Genomic DNA, 15,603 nt, shown 5'->3' on the forward strand with positions numbered 1-15,603 from the left:
CCATCTCATCAGGTTTACTTTAGAATGCTCCATCAATTGCCCACACACTTCCAATTTTATCTCTCATGTTCACTAACAAGGTACTCCTGTTCCAATAATTCAAAATGACTGCAATTATCTCTACCTACTGCTTGCAATTGTGCAATGCCCAACTTCAGAAGCTATTCTTTGTGTTACCCTTAGAATACCATTGAATTTTTTTGGACCTTCTGTTTCTTGCACTGGAAAATGGGTATAATACTTTAAGTAGATTTTAAGAGAAGGGATGCTATGCAAAAGTGCCTAGATTAATTAACTGAACAGAGGCAGAAAATGTTTATCATCTAAAGTGCCTGCACATAGTTGCTCCCAATCAAAAGTAATTCAGAATGTTCTGTTCTTCCCTGCTGCTTATACTGTTTGCGCAGCCCTGCAAATCTCTGCTCCCTCCTCAGTCATTAGCTCCTATAGCACAGATAATGATCACACCAGCATGGAAGTCAGACACAGGGAGCTTTGAGTCCTGGCATAGTCTACTCTCTACTGTATGACAATAGGGTGGTGACATCAGTGTCATTGTAATCAGAATGATTTTAGAATGAGACACAAAGTGTCTTTCTGTGTAGCCCATCCCTGGGGATCCAGGAGCTTAGAAAAGCATGTCCCAGACGTGATTGATACAGTTTTTGTAATACAACAGTACTGCATCTTCTAATACAGTTTCCTTCTCATTAAAAGTTAGCAAATGTCTTTCTCAGTTTGGTTTGAGATAAGATAGTTGAGTTGTTCCTTTTATCTGTGACACCTAGGAAAAGAGACTGCTAAGGCAAAACAGCCAATAAATTGGATTTGATCCACAAGATTTTATTTTCTATCTACTAGTAAGGTGAGAACAATCCTAATAGTAAGTAATGATATCACCTTTCAAAGGCGCAAGGGCCTTGCACTTGCTAAGCAAGCACACTGCCACTGGAACTGTACCCTGAGCTCTTTTTGGCTTTGGTTCTTTTCTGAATAAGGCCTAAAGTTTATGCCTGGGCCAGCCTGGGCCTTGATCTTCCTATTTGTGCCTCTGAGAAGACATACATGTCCCACCATGCCCAGTTAATTGGTTGAGATGGGGTCTCATGACTTCAAACCACAACACTGTCTATATCTGCCTCCCCAATAGCTGGGATTACTTCCATGAGCCACAACATCTGGTTTAAAAATAATTTTTAATTTATTTTAGGCAGGTTCCAAATAAATCCTTACATTGCAATTAGTTCAGGTGTTTCTTAAGTCTTTTTTAATCAATAGGTTCCATCTTCTCTTTCCCTTTGGGGAAGAGAGAGAAGGGAAATTCTTTGAAATGTCCATACTGAATATGTAAATAGTTTGTCCTATAGAGAATTCCCTCACTTGGGTTTTGCTGTTTACATTCCTATTATGGGATTTAGTGTGTTCCACTGTGCCCTAAATTTCCTATGGGTTGATAATTAGGGCTAGAGGCCTTATCAGATTCTCAATGTTTTGCACAAATTTTCATAGGTGGAGCATATACTTCTCTCAGTGGACACTACTGTCCTATTGGTTTTCTTACATTAGTAATCATTTATTATCATTATCTTGATTATTTTATTAGTTCCAAATAGTTATCTTAAATTTTCTTCTTCATTCTTATGCATTTTATTAGCTTGAATAGTTTAGTAAAAGAAACTTCCTCTCATCAATTACTTAATTGCCCAAGGGTCTGGTTTATTTAAGAAAGACAGGATTAATGTTTGATCTTTCAAATAATGGGTTGGTTTCCTATCATTCTCTATGAGTGGTAATTGACAGTCTTTTGCTCTTGAGTCATCATTAAGTTGTAAATTTAAGCGTATTTGAAAAGCCTTTGTCCATTGCAGTTCATACCCTTATTGATGACCAAATTTTCACTTTGCTTGCCAGTAGGGAGCATCTTCAAGCTGACCCTTGAGTTCCTTGGGAGCATCTTCAGTGTCTTTGACAGCCATGATCAGTGGTATGATGGGATGCAGCAGGTTCACCATGAATATTTCCTGCCTCATATCTGCCATCTTCTGAGAAATTCTGGTTCCTTCAGGAAAGAAATGCTGCTGACAGATGAGGACCTTGACATCAGGTTTGCTGATTGCTACTAGGTTGACCCCTGTTTCTAGAACTGTTTGGTGAACACAGCTAGAAATATGCTATTTTCATATTTCCTTCATATCATGAACTCAAATTTATATTCTGGCCCAAAGTTAGAAACCCAAGATTTTTAACTTAGCCTCATTTATGTTATATCTTTTGTTCAATGGTACAATGTAACTGCTTTACTTTCTCCCATTATACACATTCAACCACCTTAAAATAATAATACCAACACTGCCGCCTACCTGATCACTGAAAATGGATAAATTTTTTTCAATTCTATTTTCTTTACGCTATATCCCACTAGAGAAATATGACGAAAGAAATTTACTTTAAGATCACTTGAAATAGTTTCTTTCTTCATGGTATGTCACAAACTTAATATTCTCATGATTTATTTCACCTTAATTTTACTTTATGGAATTTTACATTCAGTTTTATTTTATAATTGTAAGAATATTTACATGGTTTCAAAATCAAAATAGTAACTATTCAGAGAAATATAAGCCGTCTACCACATATCCAAATAATCAGATACATACAATTGTACACCCTTTGTTGTAGGTTGAATTGTGAACCCCAAAAAAGATACATTTAAGAGCTAAGCTAAAATACCTTTGGAAGTAATATCTTTGCAGATGTAATCAACATGTAATACTGGAAGAGGGTGGACTATCAACATGTAATACTGGAAGAGGGTGGACTCTTGTCTAGTGGTTGTTGTCTTTATAAAAAGAGAAAGGAGAAGGAAATTAAATCCACTTACACACACAAACACACACACAACCAGTCATGCAAACATGGAGGCGGATGGACAGTAACCACCAAACACTAAGAAGAGACAAGTTGGAATTCTTCCCTATAGCCTCCAGAGGGAGCATGTCCCAGTCAACACTTGATTGTGGACTTCTAGTCTTCAGAACTGAGAGAATAAATTTCTGTGCCAGAATAATGTAGCCCTAGGAAATACATACCTACCCTCCTTATCCCCACCCCAGCCTTTGTGCCCTTAGAGGAATGGTACCATATGAACTGATTTTCTTCTCCTTGCTTTTTCACCTAAAATATATATTCAGAAGATTATGCCATGATGAACTCATTACTCTACGGTACACAAAGACATTCTACAGGCCTTTTTTCACCTATATGACACTCCAGCTTGTGCATACACCATCATTTAATCAACGTGTTCTTTATTGATCAAAATAGGGGTTTGCTATGATCTGAACTTGTATCAATATCCTTCAGAATGCTCTTCATGTATTTTTGCCATTTTATGGTAAGTTTCTAGGAATGAGATTACTGGATTAGAAGGTGAAGACACATATAACTAACAAATACAATTGTTAAATATTGCCTAATTTTCCTCCAAAAGGTTTTCTGCTTTGCAGTCACATCAACCACACATGAGAATGCCAACTTTGCCACAGATTTGACAACAGAGAACATTAGCAAACTTCTGGATTTTTGACAAGTTCAGAGGTGGGAAGTGGTTTTCCTCCATTTCCTATGTGCATTTCTCCTGTTATAAGAAAGAGCATCCCTCTTTCAATAGTATGCAAAATGGAACAGACATAGGATAATGGATTCTTTCCTCTGCTCCCTCCTCGATCAGGCTATAAGCAATAATACAGATCATATATCATTTTCTGTCTTATAATGTTCATTGCTTAAGCATATTTCAGATAAACTACCTCTGATATATTATTTTAAAAGTTTTAAGATGTCATCCTACCTCATTATGACTACATGGGAAGGGCTGGGGGGCCACGGGTCAAGTGGTAGAGTATCTGTCTAAGAAGCACAAGGCTCTGTGTTCAATCCCCAGTACCACCAGAAAGGAAAAAAAGGCTCTGTATACAGATAACGAAATGAAACCTACAAAATACTATTTGAAAAGTTAGGGGAGTGAGGGAACAAGAAAATATAAGAGAGGAGTGAATTTGTTCATAGTACACTGTATATATTTATGGAATTATCATAATGAACCCCCCTTGTAGTAGGTTAATCAATGTAGGTTAATCAAAAAGTAAAATAAAAATTTAAAACTACATTATTTCTAATTTAACAAATATTAATTTAGCACATATTAATCATGCACTGTACAAGGTTTAGGAAAAAACTTAGACAAAAGGATATAGTCAAAGGACCTCTCTTAAAAACTCACCACCTAATAGGAAATACATGAAATTACAGCTAGTCATGTGAAATTTATCTATAGTTATATGGCTATATAACCATATGAATTTATATAGGTTATAGTAATATAAGCCACTACACACACACATACACACACACACCAAAATAAGGTATAAGTAGCAGAGTTAGTAACAGAAAGGAACAATTGATTTAGTACATCAGTTTTATTTTTAAGGCAACTATCTTTGAGTTAGTACACTAAACACCTAAATACTTCTGTAAATGGTAAAATAAATGGCTATATAGTCAGTCACAGTTTAGAATAAACTAGTAAACTCAGGGTTTTTTTCTTTTTGGTGGGATTGGGGTTTGAACTCATGGCTTCATGTTTGCAAAACAGGTGTTCTGCCACTTGGGTCACACCTCCAGTCCAATATTTTCCTTTTTATAACTGCCTGAGATCTATTGCCTTCTCTAAATGAGGAATCTTCCTAGAAATAAAAGGCCTGGATAATAGTGTGAACTGAGAACTAGAAAATAACAGGAAAATATGAGGTAACTAAAAAAGCTGTGTAAAATTGTAGCTATGAACTGGGGCTCTGGAACCATAACAGGATGAATTTGAATCTCAACTCTGCAACTAACAAGTTACATAATTTTCATGAGTTTGTGAAGCACTTATGCAAATGGCAACTGACGGTAATAATACCTGTCCCACAGGGTTGCTGTGAGGATTAAACGTAGGGAGGAGAGAACGGTAAATGCTAGTTGCTGCTTATGATGATGGTCAAGGGGTAATAGTAGACTATGAGATCTGACTGGATGGAGCCTGGGGGACAGGGAAACCTGTAGATTTTGAAGTCTGAGTGTCCAGAGAGATGAATTTGGAAACATGAGAGGCTAAACATGAGAAGGATGGGGTAGAGAACAGAGCCTGGCACACAGCCAACTCCACCAGGACACATGCTGACATCTGAAACTGCATGAAGCACAGAACTCAGAAAAAGGCCTCTGAGAAGCAGAAGAGAGGATTAGACAGCCTCGCTATATTAAGAAGCAAATATAAAGTTCAAAAACTACCACTCCAGTAAGTATGCCAGGTTCCCAGTTGAAAGTCCCAGTGGTCTATATAATAAAAAAGTGTTGGGAACCAACAGAATCACAGTCAAAGTCTTTAGCCTATGACCCATTTGGATTAAGTAATTAGCCTTCAGTCTGTCTGCCTGGCAGAGGAATGCATTAATCACTTCTATTGGAAGATAGGTATTATCTGAAACCTGTACACTATTTTCACACATAGTGCCTAAAATTCAATAAAATGAATGTGCTAATGCTAAGATAAACCTTAAGACCAAACTGTTCTTAAAAAAAGACAAAACAGACAGTAGAAACAGATATGTGGATGATCCACATATTGAGTTAGCAAACAAATACTTAAAATGACTACGCTTAGCATGTTCAATAATATATTTTAAATAGATTTTTAAAAGACTATTTTACCAAAAACTTGCAATCTATATAAAAGGATCAAATGGAAATTCTAGAAGAAAATATATAGCCACCACTGTGGATTGAATTGTGTCTCCCCAAAATTCATATATTGATGCCTAATCCCTTGTACCTTCGTGAGTGATTAGATTTTGGAGATGTACTTGTAAAGAGCTAATTATGTTAAGTGGGTCAGGGAGGGACTTGCAGGGTGGAGGAGCTTGGAGATAGTGGTGAACATCTAACCAATGTAAGGCTATTTGGAATTACCACAATGAATTCCCCCTGTACAACAAATACATCCTAATAAAAATGGGGAGAAACAGCTACTTATGTCAAAATGAGATAATTAGTCTTGGCCCTAATTGATGTTCTTGAAAGAGTTTAAAAATGGAAAGACAGGCTGGGCACGTGCACAGAGGGACAACCATGAGAAGGCTGATCTGCAAGTCAGAGAAAGGACACCAGCCCTGCCAGCTCTGTGATCTTGAACTTCCAGCATCCAGAAATATGAGAAAATAAATTTCTGTTGCCTAAATGGCCAACTCTGTGGTATTTGTTACAGCAGCCCTAGACAACCTATGCAGTAATTGAAAATAAGAACTCAATAAGTAGATGTGGCAGCAAAATGAAGAGAGTTGAACAGGAATACAGATCAATGGAAAATATCCAAGCTAAAGAATAGAGAAAAATATACAGAAAATGCAGAAAAGAACTAGTTGGCAAAACAAAAGACAGTATTTATAAATAATTGGAGTTCCAGACAGAGAAAAGAGAACAAAGGGGGCAGAATGATATCTGAAAAGACAATGGCTGAAAATTCTAAGACAAATGAATTCAGCAAACCCCCAGATGGACAAATATAAAGAAAACCACATTGAGGCACAGTGGAATAAAATTGCTAAAAAACCAAAAACAGAAAGAAAAAAGACAAATTACCTTTACACTCACAGAAACAATGGAAGTCAGAAGATAATGGAATGATGTAAAGTGCTTAAAGAAAATAACTGTGACTGTACAATTCTATACCAGTACAAATATCTATTTGAAATAAAGCAGCAAATCCAGGTCATTTCAGGGAAAGAGAGAGTGAATTTGTCACTAGAAAACTCAGTATAAGAGAAATACTAAAGACATTACTTAGGCACAAAGAAAATTATCTCAGATGAAACAGAAATGTAAAACAAACAAACATGATGAGCACCAAAAATAGTGAATAGGTGGGTGCCATGAACTGAATGTTTTTATCCCCCCAAAATTCATATGGTAAAATCTTTACCCCCAGTGTGGCTGTATTCAGAATGGGGCCTCTAAGGAAGTAACTAATGTTAAATGAGGTCGTAAGGAGAGGGCCCTGGTCTGATGGTATTAGTGTCCTTTGTAAGAAGAGACACCAGGCCACTTGTGTGGGAAGGAAAGGCCATGTAAGCACACAATGAATAGTCCTCCATCTGTAATTTAAGAGGGCCCTCATCAGACACCAACCCTGCTGGCACCCTGATCTTGATTTTTGTAGTCTCCAAAACAATCAGTCTGTGGTATTTTGTTGTGGTAATCTAAGTAGATTAGGAACAGTAGGTGGCTATCATTGAATATTGGCTGTAATGTCTTATGCATGTTAAAAATGTGTTCAGAATTAAAGTGCATCATGACAACAACAATACAAAGTAGTAAGACACAAATGGTGTTACAGTGTTTTAATATTCTAGTTTGTTATAGAAGTGATAAAAATTAATATTTTATTTGATTGAACAAGTTACAAATACATGTTATAATTTCTGTAGAAACCACTAAAAATGAGAAGATGCATAACTAAAAATGCAAGAAAATATACTATAATAAAAATATTTGAGCAATCCAAAGGAAAGCAAGAAATGAGAGAATAGGGCACATAAAACAGGTGAGACAAATAAAAAATGAATAGTAATGTGGTAGATACAAACCCAATAGATCAGTAATTGCATCAAATACAAATGCATCAAATATGCCAATTAAAAGAATGTCAGAATGTATTTTTTACAAATATGTATTTTAGAAAGTGATACATCCTAACTAAAAAATGCTTAGCATGATGCCTGACATATGGTGTCCCCAAAAGGGAGCTGGTGGTGAAAGCTGTAGTTAATAGGATTGTGAAAAGAATTACCAGTTTCCTGAGGAACCAGGAGGTAAGCTCTTCAGAAGAGATACAAAAAGGGACATGGCTAGTTCACAATTTTACCATCTACAGACTCACAGATGGGCATTAAAAGTTACATCTATAGGAAGGATATGAATTGAAGCTAAATATCATATGCTTTGATTTTTTTAAAAGGTTTCCTTATTAAGAGATGGATATATTAATAGAATTTTACACATGTTCCAACCCCTTAGATGTTCTGACAATTATAGCAACCCATGGTGACCATTTATACACTTTAAATGTCTAGTATCATCTCTATGAAATTCTCTTTGATTACTTGTAGGACTTCCTCTTTGAGGTTGTTCTTGTGGACATCGTTGGGGTCCTTGGCATCTTTTATCTCTGTTTTGTTGGAGTCTGGAACAGGGTATCTGTTTACTTCATTTTCCTCTGGATCCTGTATTAAGTCATTTTTGGGGGGAGAATGGTTTCCATCTGTTTTTTGCCTTCCCATTACTACCCTTGGTACTGTGTAACTATGTTCTTAATAGGCTATTGGTAGTTTCAGTCACCTGTTTTCTTTCCATTGGTTTAATTTTGTTTTGTGGGTGTATTGGACTTTTAGCTTAGTGTATGTATGCTATTTCTGTCCCTGGTCTCAGTGTAATTTAGTATTGAGTAACTCACAATAGTAAAAGTAAGAAAACAAAACAAAACAATAACAACAAAAACTCAAAGAAATAAATGGGAGAGATGAACAAACACACAGAAACAAACAAACAAGAAACAAAACAAACAAACACAACAACAAAAACAACTCCAGGTTCAGGAACAATAAAATTTCAATCTTAGCAGTTCTGGTGTTACTCCTTCAGCATCCAGCCCTGGTGTTGGTATTTAAGCAGAGATTCTGTCTTAGTCTTCTCAGGTGGTTGGGAGTCTCAACAGTTTTTCTTCTGTCTTCAGCAGCAGCTTAATCAGAGCCTCCCTCAGTGAGGTGTGGCAGTTTGCATTTGTATATTGTCCTCAGGTTCCAGAGATCAGCTCTGTAGCCCACCTGCCGTCCTTTGGAGTTGGGTTTTCACTGTGTTGGTTTACAGGGGGTTGGTTTCTTTGTCTCACTCACTTTCTCTGGGGCAAGGTCAGTGATCTGTCAGCTTGCCCACTGCTGTCAGTGTGTTGTGATGGTTTGCTGATTATTTTTCAATTTTTCACGGTTGCTTTAGTTTGGATGTTGCTCACTGGCTCAGAAGATGAGCTTTGTGGACAAATACCTGCCCTATTTCAGGCAGTGGCTTATCATCGGCCCACTGTCAGCCCTATGCCTTTCCAGCCTTTGTTTACTGAAAGTTCATATGAAGATCAGCTCCTTCTCCCTTCCCCCTTCTCCAGTGTGCTTACAGCACCCCACCCTGTCTGCTGTGTGGTAGTTCTCAGTTCCTTGTTTATTGTTCATTTTGTTTTATTTTGCAAGGTGGAGGGTCAGTCTGCCCGGGGGGCTATGCTGGCTTATCCCAGGATGGCTGTGGGAATACTGTGTGATGCTTGGTGCTCACATGTTGGCCTGCCAAATGTCTCCCAAGCAGGTTTTCAGCTGGCATCTGGCAGTGGCAGCAACCCTAATGTTGTCTCAGTGTAACATGGCCGGAGAAGCTTTCCACAGGCTAGGGTTCAGGGTGTCAAAGTTTTGATTCTTGGTGCTTTATTTCTGCCAAGTGTGGCTCCAGCATCTCAGCAATATTTTTGATTTATGGACCTCACACTGTCTGCTTCTGTGCCCTAGTTGTCATCTTGGATCCAATGGTATATTTTTCAATCTATTTTATGATATATCTAGAAAAGTCACAGCTCAACTCTATCCTATCCTCCAACAAGTCAAGCACACATTTTTTTCTCATCAAACTAACTTTTAAAGTCAAGAACAGGTCTTATACCAAGTCCTTTCAAATTCCATGCAAAGTTCACATGTTTAGGAATCCTGCTCTGACACAGCAGCCTGCACTCACGTGGGTCTATCCACTTCTTTGTCAAATATCAAGCAGTGGCTCAAAGCTCAAAATAAGTTGGCATACTTGCATAAGTAAGCGTAAAAATAATTATCTCTTCATACTCAATCTTCTGTCTGACTGCACTCAGAAAGGGTTTTCCTAAAAATTATTTTTTCAATGGGCACACAAGCATGGTTATATAAGAAAGGATAATTTCTGGACTTCTGCACAGACCAGGTACTACTTGTTTACAATGATATATACTTCAAGAGTCAGCATAAGACAGGAGCCCCAATGTTCAAAGCATAAGGTAACAATTGGAAGGTAAATGGTTATTACCCTTATGTATTTTCAGTGCACACTGTATACATGCATTGACTTGTCACAGAGTACACACAATATGTGTAATTATTCTGTGTTAAACTTTTTTTAAATGCTTGGAAATGTTAACAGTCCTAATTTGATAATTACAGACTATATACAAGTAACAAAATATTATAAGGCACTCCATACACTTGTATAATTAGAATAGTTATTTAAATAAATTAGTTTCTGGCTTGAAAAATTTGTCAAAGACACTTTTGTCTATGACATAATATCACATACACACACAAAGAAATATACTCCAGCTGAGCAAAAGGGTGATGTCTTAGAGATTGTACTTCAAAACAAATGCCTATGAGAGAAAGAAAAGCAAATACAAATGACCAATTTAACATTGAAAAAATTTCTACCCCAGCCTTAATTTAACCTAAATATAATAGAGCAAATAAAACACAATTAGAAAATTAGAAGTTTGAAGTATTATTTTAATAAAATCAGGAAAGGTGTGATTTTACTCCCTAAGTGATGGTTGATGTGGGTCTTTTTAGTGTGGTTGATCATTTCTAAGTCTCCACTGAGCCTCAGGATAGGAAGCATTACTCTCACTCTTGTGCTGTCCCACTGACTGGATCAAAACTGAGCTGGCACCTCAGGGCGCTAGGATCCAAGACAGCCTCTTCAACAAATGCTGTTCGGAAAACTCCATATCCAGACATGGAAGACCCAAACTAAGTTCCTATTTCACATCCTGTATGAAAATCTATTCAAAATGGATCAATGATCTTTATGTAATACCTAAAACTGAAATTGCTCCAGGAAAATTCCTGAAGATATAGGCATATGTACTAAATTTCAGAATAAGACTCCAGTTGGTCAGGAACTAAGAGTAAGAATGGCAAATGCATTCATATTAGGTCAAAAAACATCTTCACATCAAAGGAAAAAATTATTAGAACAAAGAGGCTACCTATGAAATGGAAGTAAATCTTTGCCATGTATTCAATGGACAAGAGATTAATATTCAGAAATATAAACCCAAAAATCAAAAATAATATAATACATATAATACATTGGCAAAGGAATTTAACATAGTTCTCAGAAGAAATCAAAATAGCAAACAAATTCATAAAGAAATGTTCACCGTCCTAAGCTAGCAAATCAAATTGACATTGAGGGATTCTAACCCTAGTCAGAATGGCTATCATGAAGAAACAGCAAATTTTGGCAAAAATGGCAGGGTGTGGTGGAGAGAAAACCATATGCACTCTAGAAGGGAATGTCAATTACTGCTTACAAGTATGGAAATCAGTATGGAGTTTCTCCCAAATCTGAAAATAGAACCACCTTTTGATCCTGAGACAACACTCTTGGGTATACATACAAAGGAATATAAGTCAACATAAAAGAGAGATGCCTGCACACTCAAGTTTACTGCGGCACTATTCACAATATCCAAACTATAGAAACAGCCTAGGTGCCCATGATTTGATGAATGGATGTAGAAAACGTGGTATAAACATACTATGTAATGTTATTTAGCCATAAAGAAGGATGAAATTGTCATTTGTAGAAAAATGAGTAGAACTGGATATAGAAGCTAAACAATGAAGACTCAGAAAGATAAATATCATGATTTCTTTCATATTTTGAATCTAAACATGAAATAAAGAAGGATGAACCCAAAAGGGATGCTGTGGAGGGGACCATCAGAAGGTGGGCGGGGAAAATACAGAGAGAGAATATGATGGATGTACATTATGTGAAAATATCAAAAGCTCTTAATGAAAATTATGTTAAAAACTTGCAAGAAAGTTTCAAAAGGGATTGGGTCTAGGGGGATAAGAAAGAATCATGGAGGTGGTAAAAATTTTTTTTGTTTCTTTAAAAATGACATTTGTATTAAAAATCTTAAAATGAAGAGACAATGATTAAGCAAGTGGAATTAAAAATTACAATTTGTTAGAATATTCTTGGTACATCACAACAGCAAAACTTTGCTCTTTACTTCTGGAGGAACACCCTATAACAGATAATCAAAACATTTTTTTAAAATAATATGAAAAGGGAGCTAAAATACCTGAAGGTGGAACAAAATGAAGCAAAAAAAAAAAAAAAAAACCATTGCAAGACAAGGACATTGAGTTTTAAAGGCTAAAAATAATAAAGAATTTCATTAAACAGCAGGCCCTATTGTCCTGACTCCTTCAGGAAGAAAACTGGGAAGTGGTTGGGTTGGGGGAACAGCAGATTATGGGATTTGGTGGGAAGTTCACAGGTTGGCACCAGCTGGAACAGCTGAGTTTTGAAGGCACGCTGCAGACACAGGGGTGCTGGGGGCCCTGAATCACATTTGAGAAGTCTTTGTACTGTATTTTTAAAAGCTAGTCAGTAAAATGTTACTGCTAACCAAAAAAAAAAAAAAGCTAAACTTAAAAAAAACACACAACAGTACACACAACAATGTGCAGGTCTGTAACATTTTTTTCACAGCTGATTAAAAAAAAATACTACCGTTCTCCCCCAGACTCCCCTTTGACACAGTAGGTAAACAAAATAGATTTTTTTCCCACAAATATCAGCAGACACTTTCTGGCAACCCACTCTGTACTGGCATCAGTGTTAACAGTCCCAGTTCAGATGTGCAATACTTCATGTTGGATATACTGTAACAAGAATCCAACTTTGCATAGACATCCTCAAATCCCAATCAGTCACACACAGGGTTGCCCTTCTAAGCTGGCAGAAAAGGAACCCGATCTTAATTTCCAGCTACTCCTGGAAAACAAGGGAAAAAGCAAAAGTTTCTTCTCCTCCTCCTGCTCCTTCATATGGTTTTCCTGACCTTCCTTCCATGTATTTAAAACTTCGAACTAGAAAATGAGTGAGTGAGAGCGAGACTGAGACAGAGAGAGAAAGAAAGAGAGAGAGAACACCCAACCTTCCTCCTCTCCACTTCTCCCCTTCCCCATCATTTTTTCCAGGCTTGAAACTTTTTGATCGCCGGGTGTCAAGCTGCCAATACAGCGCCTTCACGGCTACTTGCACGGGGAAATATGCGTTGACCGAAATCAACGAGAAACGTACATGCTGCAAAGACCCACTTTTCCACCAGGGTTTCGGATGGTCAGGACGGGACAGCCCCTCGGACACAGGGTGAAGCCAAGGGATCCTGGCCACGGAAGCCAACCCGGTTCCTGGGGCATCCCGGCCAATGCAAAGTCGTCTCCAATCTCAAAGCAAGAAAAGAAAGCACATGAAGAGAGTCGGGTGCGTTTGGCTTTTGTGCGCAGAGCATGGCAAGCGGCGGCTGCCAGCGCCTCAGAGGATCACGCAGGCCGAGCAGCAGCCCTCATCGCCGTTGGACTGCGCCGCGGAGTTCATCTGCTGCAAGATCTCGGCGAACAGCTCGTCCACCGAGGCTGTGTTTTTGGCCGAGGTCTCCATGAAGGGGCAGCTCCACTCCTCGGCTAGAGCCTTGCTCTCGCCGTAGGACACGTCGCGCTCGCCCTCCAGGTCCACCTTGTTGCCCACCAGGATCATGGGGACGCGCTCGTACCGCTTCACACGGATGATCTGATCCCGCATCGGCTTGATGTCCTGGAAGCTCTGCTGGTTGACCAGGCTGTAGACGAGGATGAAGCCCTGGCCGTTCTTGATGTACAGGTCCCGCATGGACGCGAACTGCTCGGTGCCCGCAGTGTCCAGGTTCTCCAGCACCGACGGCGGCGAGTCCACCTCGATCTCCTTGCGGTAGAAGTCCTCGATGGTCGGCTCGTACTTCTCGATGAAGGAGCCGGTCACGAACTGCACGGTGAGCGCGGACTTGCCCAGGCCGCCCGAGCCCAGCACCACCACTTTGTACTCGCTCATGGCTCCGTCGGCGCTCGCACCACGCCTGCCGCGGCCCCGTCGGGGCTGCGTGCCTGGGAGGACTGGGCTCGGCGGGTGGGCTTCACCCCTTCCTCAGCCACGCAGGAAAACCCTGGAGCGAGTGGCCCCCGAGAGCGCACGGCGCCCAAGTCACCATGCTGCCAGGCCGGCAGCGGGTGCGTGGCACGCGGGTCCGGGGCCCCGCAGCAGTCCGCGGCGGTGGCAGCGGTGGCGGCAGAAGCAACAGCCTTGGCGGCGGACCCTGAGGACAATGCCGGCCCGAGCGAGGCGACGGCGGGAGCTCCTGGCCGCGGCAGCCCGGGAGAGTGGGGAGGCGAGGCGGTGGCGGCTGGCTGCGGAGGCGGCTGCTAATTGCGCGCTGGCCTGAGTCCCCGCGGAACGTGCACCCACCCGCTGCGGCCCATCGCGCTGGCCCCCCGCACCCTCCGCCGGCCGGAAGGAGGTGGTAAATATGACCAGAGTACATTATAAGCATGTGTGGAAATGTCACAATGAAGTGCCTCATTTGCATAATTAATATGCACTGGTTAAATTAACTTTTAAAAAATTAGGACTATGGCTAAGGACCACACATGGAAACATCCAAATCTGATGGCATATGATGAGCGAGGAATAGATGTGAGACACAGACATGGTCAATAGGTGACAGACATGCAGGTCAGTGGTGGCTCTGGAGCTTAACCAAGGAAAGTGGAGGATGGGTCAGCAGCTGCAGCAAGGTACAGAACAGGGAGAAGTGCTTTGGGGAAAATGAGGTTTGGGTCACCTAGACCTCAGTAAACTGATGCCATGTTCAGGGTGAGGTCATGAAACATTTCTAAGTCTTGAAGGCCAAGTGTCCAGTTTAATTGGGAAGCAGTTTTTAATTGGCAAAATCAAAATTCTTCTTTTAAAATTTCAGTGAGAAATATTTCCATTTCTTTTGTTGTTGTTGTTGTTGGGGTTGGGGTTTGAAGTGAGGCTTCACACTTGCAAAGCACATGCCCTGACACTTGAGCCACACCTCCAGTTATTTTACTCTTGATTATTTTGGTGATGGTGTCTCTGGAACTGTCTGCTGAGGTTGACCTCAAACCACAATCCTCCAGATCTCAGCCTCCCAAGCAGCTAGGATTATAGGCCCTCAGCCAATATTTCCATTCTTACTAATTTAATGCAGCACAGCCTTTGGATACATATTGAATAAATACATATTGAATAAATGTGCAGCATCTAATTTCACCGTAACTCTTTCTCAGTCCTTCATTAAATTTAATCAGAATAAACCAAGTGAATAAATTACTTTTGTTTTAAGGTCCCCTCTGCAATGATCCTCAGATGACTTCTGTTGTTTCTTACTCTTGGTATTTCTTAACATTAACATTTTATTTATGACTACCCTGTACCCACACTTCAATGCAGACAGTCTCACTAGATCCACATCTGGAAGAGCATATGATAGTTAGATGTGGTGGGGAACATTTTGAAAGACAGTTTCTCCAAAAGGTATAAATAAAGCCAAGTGAGATGATGACATGGCTCCAGCCCACACTCACA

General features: G+C 39.6%; 1 protein-coding gene across 1 annotated transcript; it reads right to left on the reverse strand.

The window, feature by feature from the left end:
• Positions 1-12,285: 12,285 nt before the first annotated feature.
• On the reverse strand, positions 12,286-14,145 carry LOC109676195 (ras-related protein Rap-2b-like). Its single transcript, XM_074052673.1, has one exon. It carries the CDS (start codon positions 14,044-14,046, stop codon positions 13,495-13,497), a length of 552 nt encoding a protein of 183 aa, XP_073908774.1. The 5' UTR covers positions 14,047-14,145; the 3' UTR covers positions 12,286-13,494.
• Between the last annotated feature and the right edge of the window lie 1,458 nt (positions 14,146-15,603).

This window comes from Castor canadensis, chromosome 13, assembly GCF_047511655.1.
Source record: "Castor canadensis chromosome 13, mCasCan1.hap1v2, whole genome shotgun sequence".
NCBI classification, from domain to species: domain Eukaryota; kingdom Metazoa; phylum Chordata; class Mammalia; order Rodentia; family Castoridae; genus Castor; species Castor canadensis.

Excerpts from the sequence above, each read along its gene's own strand:
- LOC109676195 (XM_074052673.1), bottom strand. The coding sequence starts at position 14,046 with ATGAGCGAGTACAAAGTGGTGGTGCTGGGCTCGGGCGGCCTGGGCAAG.